The 23339-nt window shown below is 46.5% G+C and overlaps 1 protein-coding gene across 1 annotated transcript in view; it reads left to right on the top strand.

Moving 5' to 3' along the window:
* Nucleotides 1-23339, top strand: part of Rab31 (RAB31, member RAS oncogene family) — a 94626-nt gene that overhangs the window by 36002 nt on the left and 35285 nt on the right. Inside the window, exons 3-5 of the mRNA XM_051190886.1 lie at nucleotides 2118-2199; nucleotides 19540-19611; nucleotides 20949-21055. Coding sequence (XP_051046843.1) covers nucleotides 2118-2199; nucleotides 19540-19611; nucleotides 20949-21055 — 261 coding nt within the window. The remainder of the gene's footprint in view (nucleotides 1-2117; nucleotides 2200-19539; nucleotides 19612-20948; nucleotides 21056-23339) is intronic.

The following is a 23339-nucleotide window of genomic DNA, read 5'->3' as shown; positions in this document are numbered from 1 at the left end:
TGGTGCTTCTGGCTTCTCTTGAGAGATCCATGGATGTGGAGCCGTGGGGTGTGGCCGCCTGCCCCAGCCAGAGCCAGGGCGTGCTATAGGGTGATAGATTCTCAAGCTTGCGGATTCCCTATGACTTACTATTACTGTTGTTTTTGTCAGTACTGTTGACTTGCTCACTGTCTTATGTAACCTACCTGATGCCCTGACTGATTCAGTTCATGTCCCTGACCCAGGGGTTAAGTGTGATGGTTTCCACGGGTCGGAGCACATGGGTGGTCACAGAGTTACAGTCCTGACTCAGACTGAGCCAGGTAGAGCTGGGGGCGTGGCTTCAGAAACATTACCCCACGTTATCTCAGCGACTCATACCGGTAGTCACGCAGATTGGCAGATTGCGGGATGTGGCTATGCCATGGGCTCGGTCCAGGCATGGAAGCTGTATCCCTGAGCTCCCTGTACAGCCTGCACACATATGATCACACATGCAGCAGCTCGGTGAGTAGGCGTCGATTTTCCGCGTGCATCTTGTTTTATTATTTCATAGACGGGTATTTACTGGGGAGGGGTGGCGTTTGCGTGCACGTGTGGCGGTGAGAGGAAGAGCTGGGGGAGTTGAGTCTCCCCTCCCATCCTGTAGATCCTGGGGCTCAAACTCAGGTGTTCGGACTTGGTGACACACAACTTCCTGGCCCGTGCTGCGAATCTTGTAAGTTTTTATTTCCTTCTTAGTTTTCATTTCTTGAATTTCCTTTTGTGTGTGTGAGCAAAGGAGACCTCAAAACCGCCCCCCACAGTGACACACTTCCTCCAACAAGGCCACCCCTACTCTAGCAAGGCCACACCTCCTAACAGTGCCAACTACATTCCAAACACCACAGCCTCTTCGGCAGAGTCCACACAGGAGCTTCTCATAGCTTGTCAGGATGCTGACACTGCTTACAGCTTTTTAATGAGTAGAAAGAGTTAGTGCACAGAAGAGAGGGCATTACATATTCTGTGTATTTGATTTTTACACCTCTCATGAGCACAAGGAAGATTGATGGGTATGTCTTTCTGTACGTATGTTTGTATTATTGGTTAATGAATAAAGCTCTGTTTGGCGAGTGGCCAGGCAGGAAGGATAGGCGGGGCTGCCAGGCGAGGAGAATTCTGGGAAGTGTAGGCAGAGAGGAGTCGACCTGTGAGCCCGGGAAAAGAGGATGTGAGTCAGGCATTCTCTTGTAAGAGAAGACCATGTAGAAATACATAGATTAGTAGTTATAGGTTAATAATTAAGAAAGAGCTAGCCAATAAGAAGCCCAAGCCACCGGCCAACAATATTACAATTAATATAAGTCTCTAAGTGTTCATTTGGGGCAAGGGTGGGAAATCCTGTAACAGAAAATGCTTGTTCAGAGAAAAGAGGTAAGAAGAAAATCGAGTGTTTTATGGTTTACTGATAACCTTAAGGTATTTCCTTTTTAGTAGAAGCATGCATATGTTTTTGTTATTTATCCCCATGTTGTTCAGTTTTACATCAACGGACACAGGCTGAAGCCATCTGAGAGGAGGGACTCTCCATTAAGAAGATGCCTCCATAACACTGGGCTGTAGGCAAGCCTGTAGGGTATTTTTTAAAGTTAGTGACTGATGTAGGAGGGCCTAACCCATTGTCAGTGGTGAAATCCCTGAGCCTGTGGTCCTGGCTTCTATAAGAAAGAAGGTTGAGTAAGCCATGAGGAGCAAACCAGTAAGCAGCTCCCTCCATGGCCTCTGCATCAGCTCCTGCCTCCAGGTTCCTATCCTGTTTGAGTTCATCAGTGATGAACAGATGTGGAAGTTTAAGCCGAATTAACCCCTTTTTTCCCAAGTTACTTTGGTCATGTTTTTTATTGAAGCAATGGAAATCTTAACTAAGACAATCTCTACATTTATGCAGACAGCTTGAGGTTTGGCTATATTTTTCTCTACTTGCTTCTAGTATTGAATTCATGTCATCACAGGGAATATGTTATTTTTCTTTTCTTTTTTTTTTTTTTTTTTTTTTTTTTTTTGATATTTCCTTTTAAGCTATGGCTATCCTAGGGGACACTGACTTGGGTTCCCGTGTTTCTGTGGAGCTTCGATAACGCAGACTCTCTTTTCAGGGCGTCTTTTATGACCAAAACTGTGCCTTGTGGGAACGAACTTCACAAATTCCTCATCTGGGACACTGCTGGCCAGGAGCGGGTAAGTACACACTGCTTCTGGGACTTCTGGGGACGAAACGGAGCTAGTGTCTGTGTTTTGGTTGGTTGTGGTCTTCTGTAGTGATTTCCATCTGTTATAAAGAGAAGTTTCCTTGATGGGGGTGAGGACTGCACTTACCTGTGGCTATACGAACAAATATTAAGATTGTAGTTAGGGTTTATGTTGGTTTATTACAGCGGTAGTTGTAGACTGACCTGGGCCAGTAGGTTATTCTTCAGTGGCAGGGTCCTACGTGGGACCTGGGGATGGGAAAATAAAGAATATAGAAAAGTTTGGCAACAGGATGTCTTGCATAAGCTGTGTCTTATGCCAAGCAGGCTTACTAAGAAGTACAGCACCTTACATACTGTTTTCAGGGGTTAGACATGGGGCAGAGTCAGCAGAAGCTGTCACACAATGGGATGGAGTCAGCGGGAAGCTAATCAGACAGTGTTGCACAAGGGACCACAGAGTATCTATCTCAAGAGCATCACAGTCCGGGCACACGGAGCCTTGGGACTGATAACCACAGCCCCGTGCTGTGGGAAGAGGTGGGTTCTCAGGATCTGAAGCCGAAGCTCCCTCAAGGCTCTGGCCCCAGGCCATTACCATCTCTGCCAAGTGTATTCTTCAGGGTTCCTTCTCCAACATCAGGGTCTCGGGGAAGCCTGGGATCAGCCCGGCCCTCGGTTGTAGCACCAATAATAAAAATCCAGAGACAGATATTGGGTTCAAGCTGAAGATCAGAAAAGCAAAGCAGACAAGCCACTGGAGAGTTCTTCTGTACCAGAGTGACTGCAGATTGCAATGCTCTCCACCAAACCTCACACTGCACTGAGCTCCTGTCTTAAATTCCCTCTAGTTCTGGGATCAAAGGTGTGAGCTGTTTCTCTTTTAGACTGATTCACTCTCATGTAGCCGAGGGTGACCTTGAACTCACAGAGATCCATCTGCCTCTGTGTGTCCTGAGTGCTGGGTGAAGGTGTGGCCACCACTGCCTGGCCTCTATTGCCAACTAGTGGCTTAGTGTGTGTCTGGTTAACCAGCGGCTTAGCTCTTATTTAGGTGTGTGGCTAATAGCTCTGCACCCTGATCTTCAGGCAAGATCATAAACAAAACATCACCACACTCAATAGCAGATTCTCCTCCAAGGTCTGTTACTTGTCTAGACATGGGTAGTTGGCTGGGTTTCCTGAAAAAGACTTGCTCTGCCTCTTGAGTGGGTCTTAAACCCGATCAGACCCACGGCCGCACCCATAGAGTTGTGGTGCCTTGCTGGCTGTTGATGTGGTCCCTAGGCATCTTAGGTGGGCCTCTTGGTTGCTTTGGAAGGTTGCATGGCACCTTTTGATACCATGGAAGCTAGACCCCAGGGAGGGGACACTTTTCAGCTCAGGAGCCTCTGAGCCCTGTTTCTGGAGTGCAAGGTGTCTTCACAAGAGGGACTTCATTCTCACCTCGGTGGGGGGGGGTGGGGGGCACAGAAGGCAAGAACAATAGCCTGTAGTGTGTTGGGAGTCTCATACAACCCTGACCAGCAACTCAAAAGAGGGTGTCTCATGCCTGGATTTGGTAGATGGTCCTTGCTCTTGGAGGGAGCCTTGTCAGCTCAGATGGGAAATTTTCATTTATACTATTATGTATATTTATACACCGACTTAAGTGTCTTATAGATATTTTTAGGTAGTTAAAAATACGATTCCTTATAACTTTTTTCAGCCATATTTACTGTTACTTTAGCCCCTTCTCCCTCCCTCGTCAGACCCCCGCCCTGCCACCCCATTTACCCCATCAGACCCCCATACCCTGCCACCCTTTTCTCCATTGCTCACCACCCCCAAGCCCAAGCCTGGCAATGGGCTGTTTTCACATGTCCCAGAGGTTTTATTGTGTGGTGTCTTCGTTTCCATTCATTTCATTCCAGGAACGTTTTTGTTTCTTTCTTGATCTCTTCTCTGACCCAGGCATATATTGCTTGTGGACAGCAGACTTTGTTTCCTCATCCACTCAGTCTGTGTGGTGTCCCAGTTAGTGGGGCTGTTTGCGAAGGATGAGGAGGTGTGGCCTTGTTGGGAGAGGTGTGTCACGGGGGTGGGGGGAGGGGTGGAGGTTAGGGTGGGGGGGGTGGGCTCTGAGGTTTCAAAAGTCCACGCCAGGCCCAGTCTTGCTCTGTCTGCCTGCAGACAGCTCTTCAGTGTCCTGCTTACCATCCTGCCTCCATGCTCCCTCCCTGCTACGATGGTCATGGTCTAACCTGGAAATGTAAGCAAGCCCCAGTTAGACGATTCTGTTGTGAATTGCCTTGATCACCTCGTTTTCACCGCAATAGAACAGTAGCTAAGGCAGCCTATTTCTTTGGATGGGAGAATTGAGGCCATTGATGTTTGGAGTTCTTATGGAAATGTTCATGTTAATTGCAGTGATTGCATTGTTGATTTTGGGAGGTGGTATTTGTGTTCTCAGTGGTGATAATTATGGCTTTGTGTTTCTTCCCACGGTCTCTTGGATTTGCTCATTTCTTTCTTTGGCCTGAAACATCACTCCCTATATATGTTTTAGGTTTGGTTTGTTAGACATACCCTTTACTAGGCCATTTATATCCTGGGAGGTTTTCCTTTCTCCTTCAACTATGGTGGAGTTTTTCTGGATGTGTTAGTCCAGGTTGGACAGCAGATCTTTTGACTGGAACACACTTCTTCAGACCCTTCTGCCTCTCAGAGTTCCCACTGAGAAATCAGCTGTTTTTCTGATGGGGTTTCCATGGTATGCAACTTGTTTGCTTGCTTGTTTTTTTCTTGCAGTTTTCTAGACATTTTCTTTGTTCTGTATACTAATGCCGAGAGATTTTCTTTCTGGTCTCATCTATTCAGTGATCTATATCTGTATGAGTATATCTTTCCGTTGCCTGGGGAAGTTGTCATCTATGGTCTTGTTGAAGATCTGCCCTACGCCATTGACTTGGGATTCTTCCTTCCCATCTATGCCGCTGATTTGAAGGTGTGGTTTGTACACAATGCTGCACATTTCCTGTATGCCCCTTTGCCGTGATTTTAATTTTTTCATATTCCTTCCTTACTTGGTTCAGATCTTCTACTTTTCTTCTGCGTGTAGAGTGTTCCTTTGAGCTTTCCAGTTGACTTACTGGGTTTTCCAACTCCTTCTTCATTTCAGCTTGAATCCTCTTCAGTGTTTCCGTCTCTGTATTGAATTCTGCCCTCAAGCCCTGGATTGTTCTTGTCATTTCCTTCCATCAGTCTCGTTTGTGTTGTCCTGGGCATCATTCAGGATCTTTCTAATTCTGTGTTCTCACCTAAGTAATTCTCATTGGCAGACATTTCTACAGGACTGGTAGGGTGTGTGGGGAGACCCTGACCTGATCTTTAATGTAGCTTGTATTTTCTTGACGAGAGCTGGGCATGTGGACTTCTTTTGTGAGTTCTCTGTTGGATGTGCACAGAGCAGGTTGAGACACAGGATGTGCGGGTTGGTTGGGGTTGGAGGTTAGAAATGACTTAGGTGGCTAGAAAGGACTGGGCTGCTGTGGAGGATGTGCATCTTAGCCCAGACTGAGAGTATAGGGGTAGATCTGTCTGGGTGAGAGGCTGGATGTGGTGTGGGAGGGGCCTGGTCTAGAGAGTGATTGTAATGCAAGCAGGTGTGGCCAGACTTAGCAAGGGCACTGGATCTGGGATCTGGGCTGGGTCTGGAGGGTTCAGAAGGATCAGGCAGACTCTGGACAACAGTGTACAGGACCTGGCCGGGTGGAGAGATTGGATATTCAGTCTGCTTTCTTATACAACCCAGGACCACCTGTCTAGGGGCAGCGCTGTCCACAGTGGGCTGGGCCTTCCCACATCAATCATCAATCAGGGGGATGCCCCCAATGCCCAACCGAGTTGCAGCATGTTCCCAACTGAGCTTCCCTTTCCCCAAATGCCTCTAGCATGTTGGCCAGAAACTATTTTATGTAGACCAGCTTCTTCTTTAATTCACTTAATGATCTTGTCTGTCTCTAAAAGCCTTCTGTTTCTTATCTTCCTCACAATGGAAGAACAATCCTTACTTTTTATTATCTGATTCTTATAAGTCCTGTGCTCATGCGATATTCATCTTATAGAAGTCCTCCCTTTAAAACTGAAGTTTCAGCCCTTGAGAGGCAGAGGCAGGAGGATCTCTGTGAGTTCAAGGTCAGCCTGGTCTACAGAGAGAGTTCCAGGACAGCCAAGGCTACATAGAGAAACCCTGCCTCAAAAACAAACAAACTGAAGTTCTAGTAATTTTAGGTTAAAGCATTTTAAAGAATATTTTAGGAATTAGATAATTTTCTGGCCTACAAGGGCTAATTTCATTAAGATGTCTTTTTATCAGCTGTTAGGTTTAGCTCACAGCCTTTGGTTGGGAGATTTTCAAAACAGGGTTTGTCTGTGGAGCTTTGGAGCCTGTCCTGGAACTCACTCTGTAGACCAGGCTGGCCTCAAACTCAGAGATTCACCTGCCTCTGCCTCTTGAGTGCTGGGATTGAGGGCGTGTGCCACCACCACCCACTGAGAGTACAGACTTTTATAAAGTTTAGGCCTGGGGACCTTCTCTAAGCTGCCAGTCAGCAATTCCTGCTGATCCCCAAATCCAGCTACCATATTCACAGAGAAATGTCTACTTAAAGGGGGGCTCATGTCTTTATTCACCTGTGTTTCTTTGCAGTTGTCTGGCTGTTTTTTACTCACTTTTTTGTTTTGTCTCTGGGTTGTCCTAGAAACCCGTTGCCTTGGCCACGGAACAGGTGCTTTTATGAATGATGCTCAGTCAGTTTCACAGGAAACGGGCTCTGCGTGAGCAAGCAACAGCAGGGCTCCTACCACCAGCCGGTGTTCCTTGTGACTTGCTGTGTTCTGACATTGCCCTGAGTGCCATGTACGTGGTATCCTCTCTCTGCTGCACCGTGAGGTACCTGAGCCTTACCTCATTGAGAGAGGTCACTAAATCACAGAAGTCGAGGACGAGACTCACAGCCACATGGCTAATGGGGCATAGAGCTGTATCTGATCCAACAATCTGGGTCCTGGGGTTCCTTTTTATTTATTTTTAATAGGAACCATACAGGTGAAAGCAAAATCATCTACCCAATTATTCCTACCATTGGCACAGCCTGTCCGTCTTCAGTTGGCTCTCTGTGCATTGAGGACTTTCAGGGGAGGGAGGTGTTGGCCTCAGGTTAGCTGTTCCCATCAGGTTGTACTATGTCTTCTGGGAGAGACACAGAGCACTGATGTTTACTGACCTGCTCGATCGAGCTGATTGCCTTCCATGACTTTGGCTCTCCATCCCACTGACTAGGCTAGTTTGCCCAGTTTCTGTATCAAAGGGAAACGGCATCAGGAGAAATCCAGTTGATATTTCTAATAACACTAATTTCTAATAGTCTTAGTTTATTTTCCTAATGTTCGGCTGCGATGGATTGTGGATACCAATGATTATAGTTACACATATGTGTGTAATTCGAATATATGCATATGTATGTTAATACAGTTCAGAGTATGGAACGGAGCCACCTTCAGTCTTACATTCATAATTTTAATAAAGATTTATTTATTGATTTATTATGTATACAGTGTTGTGCCTGCAGGCCAGAACAGAGCACCAGTTCTCATTACAGATGGTTGTGAGCCATGGTTGTGGGTGCTGGGAATTGAACTCAGGTCCTCTAGAAGAGCAGCTACTGTGCCATCTCTCCAGCCCTCATTCACAATTCTTAGGAGCACTGCAAGGCAGTGATAGTCACCTCTGTGCTTCTGGGAAGGGGATCTCCATTTTGGCTAACTATTTCAGGTGAATGTTTTTGCATGTAGGAGGGGTGTGTGGGTGATGCCCACTGTCCTTGCAGGCCTGGTCTGCTGTCCTTTGATGGGGTCCCCATTCTGCCCAGTTGTTTTTGCAGCTTGCTGCCAGCTTTAATTGTGGCTATAATGACATTGCCTTACGGAGGGGCTAAAAATAAATTCTTGGCTACTGCCTGTGCCTATTGCTATTTGTTCTGTTTCATTAATTACCGGAGTCCAGTAGATTTTATTACACACACACACACACACACAAACACACACACACACACACGCATGCATGCATGCACGCACGCGCACACACACCTTTGTAGAAATCTGCACACACCTTTGTAGAAATCTGCTACCATCCTCCTCTTAGAATTTTAAACGAGCAATGTCTTTGGGGCAACATTGTAGCAGCACAATGTTTTGTGTTGGCAGAGGGTGAGCACACTTCCTCTTAGTGAGTCACCGTTTGGTCACCTGTGAGGAGAGCCTGCCAGCTTCTGCCTGGCGCCCACATTACCTAGACAATGCCCTACTTGCTGTCCAGCACTAAATTATATTTGTGGCACAAATTTGTGCACTCTGCAGGTTATTTCCTTATATGCGTATGTATACCTACATGTACATGTACATACATTTGCACATATCTATCTATCTGTCTATCTATAATAACATTGGCCTGTCCATATCCCTTCAGAGATACTCACTGCTTCCTTTTGTCAGAGATAGGGCCTTTCCTCTGTGTTGGAGTCTGCCACATCTATGCATGGCCTCTAGAGTCTTGGACATGCCTGGGGTGATGAGCGAAGAAAGAAAAGACAGACAGACCCACAGAAATGCTGGAATTGGGTGGACAGGACACTCCAGAAGCTCAGCGTGGACAGGGAGGCGGGGTTATTACGTGCAGACAAACAAGGAGGCAGGGATCATGGTATAGAGATGGCTCAAGGTGGTATGTTTGGCCAGTGATGGTGGGAGCAGTCTCTCTCTCTCTAGGGAGCTGTCTTCAGGCCTTGCGTCTTCTGGAAGAAGCGATGGTGGACCTTCCTGTAGACTGTTAACGTTCCCACAGGAAACAGAAGGGAAAGCTTCCACGTTTCCCTCTGAGCCTCACCCAGGGGAGAAGGCTTGACATTCCTCCACTGGCCTAAGGCTATGGGGTCCTTGACAGGACCATGTCAGCAGCCCAGACTCTCTCAGGATTTCACTCAGGCCTTCTCTGCTTCCTCCAGGGAATTTGCAGAGAAACAGCCAGTGAAGGGAGCCATAGCTGTGTGAGTCTCCCCTGCTTCCCCCCCCACAGCTCCCTCTTTGCTCGCTCTCGACTTACACAAAGCTGCAGCCTTTTCCTTTGTCTCAACGTCCCATTGCCTTGGGAGTATTGGAAGCCAGCGTCCGTACTTCATGGGCAAGTCACCCTGGTGGCTTCTGTGCTTAAGAAGCAGGGGTTACACAGCATGCCGAGTCTGAATTTGCTTGCTCGTCACTTGTTGGTGTGCAGAGTGTCACTCAGCTCCTTCCTTTTCCAACACTCAGCTTCATCTAGATATAGTTTATATAGTTCACATGCAGCACATCCCACCTGTTTAGAATGTGGAGTCCAGTGGGGTCTGCAGAACTCAGACTTGTGCAGCTGTACGGAACGAAAATAGGGACACATTTGTCTTGGTTAGGCTTTCTGTTGCTGCGACAAAACACCATGACCCAAAAGCAAGTTAGAGAGGGAAGGGTTATTTGGTGTACACTCCAGCATTGCTGTTCATATTGAAGGAAGTCAGGGCAGGATCTCAAACTGGGCAGGATCCTGCTTCCTCTGGCTTGCTCAGCCCACCTTCTAGCACCGGGGACCAACAGAACCCAGTAGGCAGAGGCAGGCGGGTCCCTGTGGTTCAAGGCCAGTCTGGTCTGTGTAGCAAATTCCTGTCTAGTCAAGCCTACATAGTGAGCCAAACCCCAGCACTCATTTCTTTTGCTTCTAACTGTGTGGCCAGCTGTCTCGGGTGCCGTTACCACTTTCTCCACCGTGGTGAAGTCTACCCTTAACTGTGAGTGAACTGTTAGGAATTATGATGGCGGCGAGGAGGGTGGGTCAGAGCCCACGTGTACGTCACAAAGTCTACGTCTGTTCCATACCCATCTTTTATCTGTAGCCTGAGGGTAATACTGCAAAGCGTATCATTTTTACTGCAGTTAGTTCCAGCTTGTGGCACTTATTTGGCACTCCATCTCAAATATTGGAACGTTTTGGACTTTCAGAGACTATTATGTCTATTTTTTTATTGGCTGACACCCATTTCGAATATTTCCCCTTTGGGTTCTGATGGGTGATGGTGCTGTGAACCCTGACGGGCAGGTTTCTGAGTGGATGTGTGTTTGTAGGTAAATACCTATGCGTCCACTTAGCGAGTTATGTGGTAGCTATGGTTAGCGTTCAGAAGAGCCACCAAGCTGTTTTTGCCAAAGTGGCTTTGCCATTTTAGGTTCCCACCAGCAACGCAGAAGGTTGTAGCTACTCCATATTGTCACCAACCAGGGTCGCCAAGATGCACACTTACGTTTTCTTCTCCAAGATTTTTATAATCTTAATACTTAATCATGCTTCTGTGCTCCTTCCGTTTGGAGTTAAGTTTTGTGTATCTTGTGTGGAAGGGTTCCAACTTTACTTGGTGCATCTGGCTATTCTGTTGTTCCGCTGGGACCTACCGGAAAGACTACTCTCTGCCCGGTTGACTGCCTGGAACCTTCATGGGAAATGGCTGAACACAAATGTGAAGTTTTCCTTCTGGACTTGAGTTTACTTCCTTTTTTCTTTTCTCCCAGGATCTCTTTTTTATTTTCTGAATTTCTCATCTGGGTTTCTGACTTTTTTACCTGTGTTCGTGAATTCTTGTCTAGGTCTTGAACTGATTCTCCAACTCATTGATCTTTTTGTATCCTTGTTGAAGTTTTATAAGTTGAGTTTTGAATTCTTTGACAATTTCATCCATTTCAGGATTTTGATATATGGTGCCAAATTGTTAGGATCTTTGGAAACATTGTCATATGTGTGTGTGTGTGTGTGTGTGTGTGTGTGTGTGTGTGTGTATATATATATACATATATATATATATATTACCAAATTAGGATCTTTTTGTCCTTTTTGTCCTGGAACTCGCTCTGTAGACCAGGGTGGCCTTGAACTCACAGAGATCCACCTGCCTCTGCCTCCCGAGTGCTGGGATTAAAGACGTGCACCACCAATGCCTGGCTCAAATTAGTATCTTTGGAGGCAGTCTTTCTTTTTTTTTTTTTTTATTTATTATGTACTCAGTGTTCTGTCTGCATGTAACCCTGCAGGCCAGAAGAGGGCACCAGATCTCATTATAGGTGGTTTTGAGCCACCATGTGATTGCTGAGATTTGAACTCGGGACCTCTGGAAGAGCAGCCAATGCTCTTAACCTCTGAGCCATCTCTCCAGCCCTGGAGTTATTGTCTTAACTTCCTTTTTTTGTTTGTTTGTTTCTTTTCTTTTTTTTTTTGTGGTTTTGTGTTGCAGTTTGTGTAGCTGTGGACATGAATATTTCCATTTTACTTTGGGATCATCTTAGGGAGACCATCTCCCTGAGAAGATGATTCCAGTACTGCTAAGAGCGCAAACAGACAAGGAAGTGGGCACAGAGCTGGGTGTGCAGTCTGTTAAAACCGACCTTTAGTAACAGCCACAGCATGAGACGGCATCTGCAGCATAGATTGCGTATTTGTGCTGTGCCTGGACTGCACAGGTCGGATGTCTGTCAGAGCTGGCTCCTTGTTAGGGGCTCCTCTTTCTCTGTGTACCAGGAGCCTCTGCTGGCCACACCTGGTTTTGCAGCCTGTGGGTGAGGCCCTGTCACACTTCAGACACTTCCAAGGGCTGTCTCCACCAGTGCTGTGGAGTTGGGAAAGCAAACAACCTTTGAGGTCTATGCTGTAGGGTCAGGTCTCACTCAGCGCCTCCCCCCAGCAGCTCTAGTCACCAACAGAAAGGATGGGGCTGTGAGGTCAAGCCCAGTGCTGGAGGTTAAGAGTTCTCAGGCCACAACGGGTAGTGAGCCCCAGAACAGGCAGCTCCAGAGCCTGGGCCTGGGCCGACACCTGACTGCAGGCCATGGGCTGTCACCGATGTTACCCTGTGAAAGAATCTGCCCAGCAGCCCAGGCCAGGGCAGGCCACCACAGTGCCTTCACTGCTTAAGCGGACTTTCTCAAGGTTTCCGCTTCTATCCTCTTCTCCACAATGACCTTCCGTGGCCATCTCCTAGCCAGGCTCTGTAGCAGGCTGTCAGCTTCCCTACCCTGTGGCTGTTCTGCTTTTCGCAGGCTTCAGGGTTACCTCAGTCAGAAGCAACAGGTTTCCTCCTCCAGTTGCAGCTGCAACCTTCATAGGCACACAAGGCTAAAATGGTCCTCGTCCTATTTGCATTCTGTTGCCGAGATGCACAGCATGACTTAGCAGGAGGAAAGGGTTAACTGGCGTAGAGTTCCAGGTCACAGTTCATAATTGAAAAGTCAGGCCAGGAACTGAAGCAAAAACCTTGCTATCTGTCCCCTAGGTGACTCTAGATTGTGTCAATCTGTGTGAAAATCAAGTCACACAGCTCTCCTCTCAGATTCCAACCGGCTGCACAGGAGTTATTGTCTTACCAGATTCTCAACTGGATCCAAGACTCAAAAGAAGAGTAGCTTGTCTGTTTAAAGGGTTGGCTTAACTACGCAGGAAACGAAAGAGTTTGCTAGGCTCTTGCTTCAAAGGCTTTGGTAGAGCCCTACGTAGTGGTGCACACACCTTTAATCCCAGCACTTGGGAGGCAGAGGTCAGCCTGGTCTACAGATCGAGTTCCAGGATGGCCAGGGCTACGCTGTGAGACCCTGTCTTGGAAAACAAACAAACAAACAAACAAACAAAAGAAGGCTTTGATAGGAGAGTGGGGTCGTTATCACACCTGTGTGTGCACCTGTGTGACGGGAAGCTCTTTGAAGACCCGCCTTTCCTCACCAGGGGCTCATGAGCTACTGTCCCACTCACCAGGGGCATTTCCTGAATCTGGGCGCCACACTAGGGCAGAAAGGACAGAGGGGAAGGTGCAGCCCACTCTCTTTGACACTAGTTGTCCACATTGAGCACTCTGTACGTGCACGGAGTGTCAGCGACATCTGATGATGCAGGGGGATAGTGCAGAGGGATAGGAGGGCAGAGAAATGATGGTACCCAGCTCTAACCCTGGCGCTTGGAGACTGAGGCAGGACTGCCCCCAGTTTGAGACCAGCCTGGGCTACATAGTGTGACCTTGTCCCAGTAAACCAAGCAAGGGGAGGGGGGAGGACAAGGAGATGGAGGAGTACAGCAGCAGCTTGGAGCAGGACAAATTGGGGAAGGAGGCATCCCTAACAAGCCAGCCCTGGTCAGGGTTAGCCCTGCCTGGGGCTGATCTGGCCTTAAGGCTACTGCAAGCATAAAACAGTGCTATCTTTGAACCGTCAGCCTTGAAGATGGATGCAGTGTGTCAGGCAGGCAGTCAAGACACTCCTAAGGCTGCCCAATGCCTCCAGCGAACACAGACCCCCTCAGAAGGAGCTGTATCAACAAAGATTGACTCATTAGAATTCTAGTTCTGTGCAGAGGTTGGAATGTTATGGGTACAGAGGCTGCTTACCTTATCTCGGGCTAGTTCTAGTCCTTTGGAACATCTTTATGTCTGAACTAACATCCTGTGACCAATAGATAAAAATATTTTGGAATTTATTAAGTTAGCAGACCGCTACCTTCCAGAAACCTCAAAGTTCAGATAAAGCTCTAACCTAATTGTGTCTGCCTCTCTGATGTACCCGCCAATGTATTTTAAACTAGCCTTGATTCATGACTTTCTTTGTTCTGTAAAATTATAAAAACTAAACAAAACTGCTTTCACATTGGGACGTGGAATTTGGAGTAACCTAAATCTGTGCTCTTGGGATATGCTCACTCCAAATGGTTCCAGAATAAACCACTTCTTATACCCTTTAAGATGAGAGGCGAGGTGTTTGCGTCGACTCTAGTCAGAATCAAACAGGAGTTTGATCCATAGTAAAGGAGGCAGGCAGGGGATGGAGGAGGCAGGCAGAGTACCTGGCTTCCACTCTGCTTTTACTTTCCTTGTGGGCCTAGTGTGGAGTCAGTCTTTTTTTTTTTTTTTTTTTTTTTTTTTTTTTTTTAGCAGAAACAGGGTTGGGGTGACTGTTATCACCAGGTGTTATTTTGGACATTACTTGCCAACACCCTGGAATCTGAATCGAAGCTCATGACCCTGGGAAGCAGTTGAGGGAAGTACATTTATTTCTGCAGCAGAGCAACTTTTTAAACATGGATGATTATTCCAGTACTTGCAAGATTCTAGTCCCCCCCCCCCCCCCCGCCATCTTTTTGTTTATTATTATTTAATTCTGAGAATTGAACCTGGGGCGTGACCTGGCCAAGAACAAGCAAGCATTCCACCACTGAGCTACACCTGTCTCATAAGAGCACTAGCCTTGGGGCTGGAGACATGGCTCAGCAGATAAGCGCATTGGCTACTCTTCCAGAGGGTCTGGACTTGGTGCCCAGCACCCACATGAGGACTCACAGTCATTTATAACTCTAGTTCCTGGGGATCTGACATCCTTTTCTGAGCTCTGCAAGGACCAGGCGCACCATTGCCACACATGCATGCAGGCAAAACATTCACAAGCACGAGATACTCTAAAAACACGAGCAACACCCCGGAAGCACACCGCGCCCGTCCTGGTGGTGTTCGCCTTTAATTCCAGGGGGCAAAGGGACTACGGAGTGAGTTCCAGGTCAGCCAGGGTCACTGGAACATTCGTCTGCTTCCTTTTAGTGGGAAGACCCTTTGATCCATATCGAATCATTTTCTGTTGGAGAGGAGTTTTATGTTGTGCCTGTCAGAAAGGAGGCCATGTTGGTTCTAGCAAAGGCTCCTTGGAGGCAGCGGAAGCTTTTGTTTCTTTCTCTTTCTTGCTTTATGCTTTGTTTTGTCTTGTGTTTTGAGACAGGCTACGTAGTCCAGGCTGTCCCGAAGCTCACTGTGTAGACTAGGCTGGACTCACAGGCCTCCTCCTGCCTCTGTCTCTTCAATGCTGGGATTAAAGACGCCCGCTCCTAACCCTCGTATGAGGAAGCACTTTTGGCTTCAGTGACATGCTTACTAAAGAGGAAAAGAAGAGAAAGACATTTCTTGTTGTTGCATAAGTCATGCATCATATTTCAAACAGCTTTTCATTAACTCGGAACTATGAGCAGGGGCCTTGGCATGTTGGCGGCACTCTTTAGTGGGAACCATTGTGAATGGCCCTGTCCTTGCCTCCCAGCCCCCTTTCTGTTCACTCCTCCAGGCGGTCAGGTGTCAGCGTGTCTGAGCAGGCATGCTAATGAGTCTCTCTGCTTTTCAGCCAAGAAAGAGGGCCTGTGTGAGAGCGGGACAGAGAGACCCTTCATCACTGTCTCTCCGTTCGCCTTCTGCCAGCTGAGGACGCTGGGAATGGCGGGAATTTTCTTCCATCACTCCCTCTGCCCCAATCCTTGGGCCTTGGGCGCCTTCTTGGCTTCTGCCCTTGACTCACCCCAGCCTTGACTGTGGCTGCTGGGCATTCCTGGGGAGGGCTGGGGGCTGGCACCTGAGGCGGATCTGCAGACTGGCCACAGACTGGCATTGTCCCCGGCTGCCTCTGACTCTCCAGGGACAGATCATTCTCGGAAAATTGTCCTGCAGAATCCACCCTGCAAGACGCAGGACCTGAAGCCCGGGTGTCTGCCATGGGTAATTCTCCTCTCGGAGCAGGACCCGGCTGGAAGCACGTTTGTCAGGAGACTGTGTGTCTTTCCTTCACTGCTTGCTCCTGAGTAATACCTCATTCATCCACAGAAGCTGAGAATTTCAAAGTGCTTGAATCATTCCTTTCTCTTTATGATGTAGATAACCACAAAAACAAAACAAAACAAAACAAACAAACAAACAAAAAAAAACCCAAAACAAACCAGTCAGGGCTGTTGAGATAGTGCACCACTTAAAAATGAATATTGCTCTTCCAGAGGACCTGAATTTGGCTCCCAACACCCATATTGGGCAGCTCATCATGTCCTCTGTAACTCCAGCTCCCGGGGCGGTGGGGGGGGGGATGGCGGAAGAGGAGGGTGGGAGAGGTGGGGGGAGGGCCCAATTGACATATTCTTTTGTGCACATGCACACATATGAGTAATAAAAATAAAATCTTAAAAAAGTCACATGCCCAAAGGACGTGATAACCACCTCTTTGAAGAGGCAAATTGGCTTTCCAGAATTTTCTGTGCTGTTCCTAAGTGAATAAATTGTACCTGGGGAGTCATCTCAACATTGAAATCTGAAGTCTCTATTTTGTTGGGTAGCTTGCAAAGGGTTAGAGTCAGCATCTGTTGTGTTGATTTTAAAATAGCCTTTCAAGGTGAGGTTTTAATATGAAAGCTTTTACCAACCTCCTGGAATTGTGACCTTTATTTCTGGAAGAATCTTTTGTGTTATCCATCGATGTTAATTCTGACCTCTTGGAAAGTAAATTAAACCACAGCAGCTGGTGGCTGACTTGTGTGTGCACTTATGTTCTACTTGAATGTAATAAAAGATATATACTGCAAGCCAGAAATGATTTATCTCTTTGTCCTTCACAAATATTACCCTTTGGTCAGGGCGTTATTGAGTTTTGGGACGAGACGCTAACTTTGAATTTATTAAGACCCCTCAGTCTCCAGCAATAAAGCCCTTTAAGTGGCTGCACCAAAAGATTTATTTCCAAGTGGTTCCTTTGTGGGGAAGGAACAAAGCATCGCCTACCGAGGACTTTCAATAATTCATGAGATCTGCACTATTGGCCGTTTGAGAGGTAGCTTTTGGCGTCAGAGTCCAAAGGGAAATCAGTCACGTGTCTGCCTTCCGGGAAACGGGGCTCGTACCGACCCTAGCTGAGGCTGTCTTGAAAACAAGATAAGAGCAGGACCCTCTGCAGGGTTGGCTGAGAGGCCGCTCTTTATGCGCCCTCCACCCTCAGCTGAGTCCAGGGTTTGCAGACCTTGCCTTTTCCTCCCGTGAACAGACATTCTGACTGGTTTTGATACATGAGGCGCACATTGCCAAGGGTGGGCTGAACGTGCATCCTTGGAGCTTAGTAGTTAAGACAGACACAGGGGAGGTCTGTGACTGTAGTAAGGCATGTGTGGCATCTTGTGCTGTGAGGCCTGGAGTGGTGTTTGTGTCCAGACGGAATGTGGCAGGGTCTTGGTCTCCATTCAGCGGTAAGCCTGGCTCTCCCTAAAAGCCACCAAACTCCGGGGTGGTCCTTCCTTCTAAGGAGAGACCTGTTTGTAGTCATCCATCCTGCTCCCTCTCTTGACCTTCTGAGCATTCCGTGAGAAATGCCACGCGGGAAACATGCATGAAACCAGTACAGTTTTGCTGTTTGCCAGGGAAACTACTGGATTCATCCATCCCTCATTCCTCCCTCTCTCCTTCACGCCCCAACAAAAATCACTGGTTTTTGTTTTTCTTGAGACAGGGTTTCTCTGTGTAACAGCCATAGCTGCCCTGGAAGTCACTCTGTAGGCCAGGCTGGGCTCAAACTCACAGAGCTGCTCCTGTCTCTGACCCCCCTGCCCCCCATCCCAAGTGCTGGGATTAAAGGCCCGTGCCACCACTGCCCTACTAAATAGCTGGGTTTTGATTAATCTTTTGAAATGTTTTATTTGTTTTGTGTGGGCCATGCCACACCACACAACTAGGAGTCAGGAGACAATTTGCAGGATTCGGTTTTGTCTTTCTACTGTGTGGGTTCCTGGAACTGAACTCAGGTCTTCAGGCTTGGCAGCAAGCGCCCTTACACGCCGAGCCATCCCAACTTGCTTAAAATTACTGTGAAGTTTATATTATGCAGCCTTTTGAATGTACATATCACAGAAGTTTTACTGGTAACATTTTGAGGATGATCACATAGGGGGCTGGAGAAATGGCTCAGAGGTTAGGATGATCATGTGACTTTAGCATTTGTCCATCCATTGCTGCCCACATTTTCATATTAAATGATAGCATCTTTGCTGCCTTCAGACGTTTCTCACTTAACACTATGTCAAAAGAACTTTTTCCTTTAGATAAAAATTCTCATTTCAGCAGTTATGGGAACACTCCGTTATAAACGTATATCTCAGTCAGCCTCAGATGCAGAGAGAACGGTTTAGAATACCCACTTTCGTTGTTACGGTTCTGGCGGTAGATCGCGATACCGGCAGACTTACTATCTTGTGAAGCCTCCCTTCCTAGAGCACAGATGACCTAGATCCTTCTGGATCCTCACACACTGTGTGTGCAGGGCTCTAATCCCATCTTGGGGACTCCAGCTTCGTGACCCCAGTGACCCCCACCTGACCTCCCATGACCTTCCCTCCTGAAGGTCATCACATTGACAAGGATGTCAATGCTTAAGTCGTGCGGGACACGCGAGCATTTAGTCTGGGGTATGACACAGTCCAGTGATGAACATTCACATTCTTCTTTGATTTTTCTCTCCAACACAGCATGGAGAAATGTCTTTTCTGGGCATGGTGGTCACTCTAGAATGTAGGTCAAGGGCATGCACAGCTCAGCTTTTGGTGTGTCATAGCTAGTGGCATCGTGGTGATAAATGCCATCCCCATGTAGTAGACAAGAGTATCTCCCTCTCCAGGCCCACTCCAACACTGGGTCTAAGGGTTTTTAATGTTTATTAAATTAAGAAATACCTCATCGATCAACCTTTTTGTTAATTGTAGACCAGGCTGGCCTCGAACTCACAGGGATCCGCCTGCCTCTGCCTCCCGAATGCTGGGATCAAAGGCATTTGCCACCTCCACCCGGCCAAGACTTTTTTTTAATTAAAAAAAAATACAATTTAAGACTAGGCCCTCCTTCAAAAATATGCATATAATGTATTCATTTGGAGAATAATTATCCCTCTTATTTGAGGATGAAAGTTTCCAGTAGGTAGTGACACTTAGGTTTCTGGCTTTGGGGATCAAGTCCCTACCAACTGTCTCACCATTAGCTGACCCTGATAGGCAGTAAAGCTCTGCCCGATAGAGATGGCAGCCAGCAGGTCTGAGGGCACGTAGCCTGCTTCTGCAAGGATGTAGTAGTCTTTCCTTATTTTCTTTCCCCTTGGAGTGTATCTTTTCCTTACCACTCTATAATTCTAATGAGATTGGAGAGAAAAGAAAATTCAGAGGATGTCAACACTGAAAATAAATTCTGTGTCTGTCTTTTGGCCAAGAGGAGATTTCATGGTCCGTAAGCCACAAATGTATGTATAGTTGGGGGCAGAATTTATTGTTTAACTTAAGTTCAAGAGATGTCCTAGGGGGAACTTAGAGCTCCTAGGGGGCGATGCAGCGTAAAGATTTGCCGTGTGGTTAGGAATGCTTGCAATCCATGTGTTCACTGGGGCCTAACTGTTGATTGCTTTTGCACAGTTCCACTCACTGGCTCCTATGTACTACCGAGGGTCGGCTGCAGCCGTCATAGTGTATGACATCACCAAACAGGTAAGAATGTCTTCCAGCTTCAGACGCCATGTGTGGGGACTGTCCCAGAGACACCAAAGCAGATTGGCGCTTTGTGAGTCTTGCCAGCACCTTGGGAGACTAGATGGTGTGGGGGCAAAGGCAGTGAGAGCTATGTGTGCAGCACGTTTCCCCCACAAACCAGCTTTGATTCATCTTCTCAATTACGAAAACGACACGTTCCTTTTAAAAACTGACCTCCCCTTTTAGATCTATTTATTTTATTTTATGTGTATGAGCATTTTGCTTGCATATATATCTGCACACTGTGTGTGTGTGTGTGTGTGTGTGTGTGTGTAAGAGGGCATTGGATCCTTTGGAACTGGAGTTACAGATGGTTGTGAGTCACTATGTGGCTGCTGGGAACCGAACCTTGGTCCTCTGGAACAGCAACAAATACTTTTAGCTGCCTCTCTGCCTCTCTGCTAACATAGAGAGGCACGGTCATGTCTGTTTGTACTTTCCTTGAGAACATTTTAAGTTCTGCATGTTTTATCATTTTAGGTTATTTTCTGTTACTGGTTCAGTGACACCATTCAAAGATCAGAGATAATATGTATGTTTATAAGAGTGAATATGTATGTGCTTGTAGGCAATCGTTCCCCATTTATCTGTGGCTTGATTTTTTTTATAGTTTTAGTTATTCAAGGCCAACTGCCGGCTAAAACTATTAAGTGGAAAATTCCAGAAACAAGGCATACATTTTAAGTAATGTATTATTATTATGATTATTTTAGTTTGTTACATCTCACTCTGCCTCATTGTTTACTTAAGCTGCACCCTAGGGACTCATGGGACAGAGACACATTGTTTCCAGGGTTGGGTTACAAACCTCAGCTTCAGGGACCCAGGAATGTATCTCATGCAGTAATATTTTGAGTTATATTCATTAGCACATAAATGCTTTGATTTGGGCATTTCTCCCGCCTCCAGTCCCTCTGGAAAGCTGACCAATAGCTGGTTCATTGCTGTTATATCCTGACCACTTCCACCTACATGTCCTGTCCACGTTGGCCCTCCTCCCTGGAGCAGGACCTAAACCAATGCATTTCTCTCTCGAAGCAAGCATTCACTTGATCCTGATGTCCTGGTTCCCACAGTGTCAAGGCTACTATCAATGGTATTTACTGAAAAAACTCAATAATGTGATTTTCAGCTTCACGGTTTAACTTTGAGAGAGGCATTGGCTATAGGCTGAGTGAAGTTAGCCGATGTTAACTATGTATCCCTTATGACATTTTTCCCCCATTGAGTCACATGCCTCCTTGTTTGAAATGTATTGACCAGTGTTTTCAGTGACTCTTCTTGTTCTTGGTTAGGATTCATTTCATACCCTGAAAAAATGGGTTAAGGAGTTGAAAGAGCATGGGCCAGAGAACATTGTGATGGCGATTGCTGGGAATAAATGTGACCTCTCAGATATTAGGTAAGATGTGTTTCAAATATGCACGTGCATGTGCGTGTGTGTGTGTGTGTGTGTGTGTGTGTGTGTGTGTGTGTGTATACACGCGTGCACGCACATCATTCACATCTCCCGTCCCAAAATGTCTCTGACTAACATGGGATTAGTCTTTCCTTTGTTTATGTTCTCTGTGTAATGATTTGACTGATGGCCCCTCACTTGTAGTCGCCAGTACGATATTAATCAACCAGAGTGGAATTAAGGGAGAATGACATAAACCTGATGGCACTGATAACGGTGAATGTTAACGCAAATGGTCTATGCATAACACAGCTGATTCAATAACTCTATCTATTGTTGGACTAGATTGCTCTACTACCTTTTTTTCCCCTTATCATTAGAACTAATATAATTTTAGTAACACTTTCATATACAAAAGGCCACAGGAAGTCTTGATATTTTCCATAACATGTTTGTTTTAGATGTCAACCCAAGGATGTAGTCCATATAATGCTACTATTTTGATTTAATGTCTGAATACGATGTATTCAGTACCCCATGTGGCAATGGCTTATGGAACTTCGTGACCTTATGTCTTAGTCCTTTTTCTGATTGTTAGATCAAAATACCCAAGGCTGGGCTTTTATAAAGAAAAGAATCTCCTTGTGCTTTGCCTAGAGTTTCAACAATGGACCGCTGATGATATATTAGGTTTAGCATGGTGGAGAAATAGGAAGGGAATGGCGGCCATATGCAGAATCGGTCACTCGGTGGGGCAGGGGCCCAACGACCAATTTGTCTCCTATCCCAAGTGGGATCTCATGAGAATTACACTGATCCCTTCTGAATGTGTCCCCACCATGCTTCTAGCTCATGAGCCTTGAAGAACACACCCAAACAACATACCACACTGTAGAGAGGGCATTAGAGACATGATGACAGTATCTAGCCAGCTAAGCTAGGTTAAGCATTAGCCGTCCTTTCTCATGACAGGTCTATTCCCGGACTATAGTGGACATCTGAGACCAAAGGTTACACCACACCCCATATATGTTATGGTTTCTATGTATACAATTCTGTCATTAAATGTATTTTATATATCAGGCATAGCAGCAAATGATTTAGAACAGCAACTAGTAAAATAGAACAGTTTGTAATAATATAATATAGCAAAAGCTGCTTAGAATGTAATGAATTAATTATTTCTGGAATTTTCCATTGATATATTTGGACTGGATTGTGGGTAACTGAAGTCCTGGGAAGCAAATGGGGGAATTAATATACTATTGCAAACTTGGCTCTGAATCCTCAGGGATTCCCGTCTCGGGTTTTAATAAAGACAGCTGCATCACACTTCTAGTTTTGATATCTAATGTGGTGAAACCAAAATTAAATAAGCACTGAAGCCATATCTTGCAAGTCTTTTCAGTGGTGTTTGGCAAATTACTCTGTTTCTTTGTGTTTGCAAACATGCCGTATCACATTGCATCAGGTAGGTTTATAATACCCGTGAACAGCACTTAATCGCTTATTTTTCTGGGGGTTGGACAAGTCTTCAAACTCCCCAGACTTAGCTCAGATATACTTCTTCTTTATTGTAACCCCGAAGCAGCTTTTTGGCTCGTGTTTCATGCATTGGGTGGGTCGGTGGGCAGAGTCAGCCTTGGTGAAAGAGGTGTGTTCATCTGACACCTCGCTGTGGTCATGGGGACTCTGACAGAGAAAAGTCCCCCTCTTTCTCTCTTGGGGGCTACAAATGTGTGTGAGTATGCGTGTATGCGTGCGTGCGTGCGTGCGTGTGTGTGTGTGTGTGTGTGTGTGTGTGCATGCACGCTAATAGACTAAACTTTAAGGAGAAATTGATTTCTAGTTGAATGGGATAGTATTGTTTGCTACGCTGAAACTTACCATTAATTTTAGGAAAAAAGGAGGCAGGAAGGCACTGATAGCCACACCTTCCTTGGGCTTTGGGATGTGGGATGTTCCGGCTAAGCTGTGGAGAAACACTGGTCTGGCAGTCTCTGTATTTCAATTCTGACAAGGACCTTGCAACTAATACAAGACAACGACGGTGGGGTTTCTTATGAGGGACAGTCTCAGATCAGCACAGTCTCCCGGAGGTGGCTGCCTCGATTCCCCGGGTGGGCTCACTGGTGTTCTCTGAAGACGCCCTGCTGTGTGCATCCCACAGCACACATCCAGCCAGGATGACCTGGCTGAAACCCACCCACTTTACTCCGGACTATAGGCTCACTCACAGCCCTTCTAACCCCCATGTTACCCAGCTACAGCCTCCAGGGGAGACATC

The sequence above is a fragment of the Phodopus roborovskii genome, unplaced genomic scaffold (assembly GCF_943737965.1).
Source record: "Phodopus roborovskii unplaced genomic scaffold, PHOROB, whole genome shotgun sequence".
NCBI lineage: Eukaryota > Metazoa > Chordata > Mammalia > Rodentia > Cricetidae > Phodopus > Phodopus roborovskii.
Note: the sequence above shows the minus strand (reverse complement) of the source record. Positions and strands in the feature narration are given on the sequence as shown.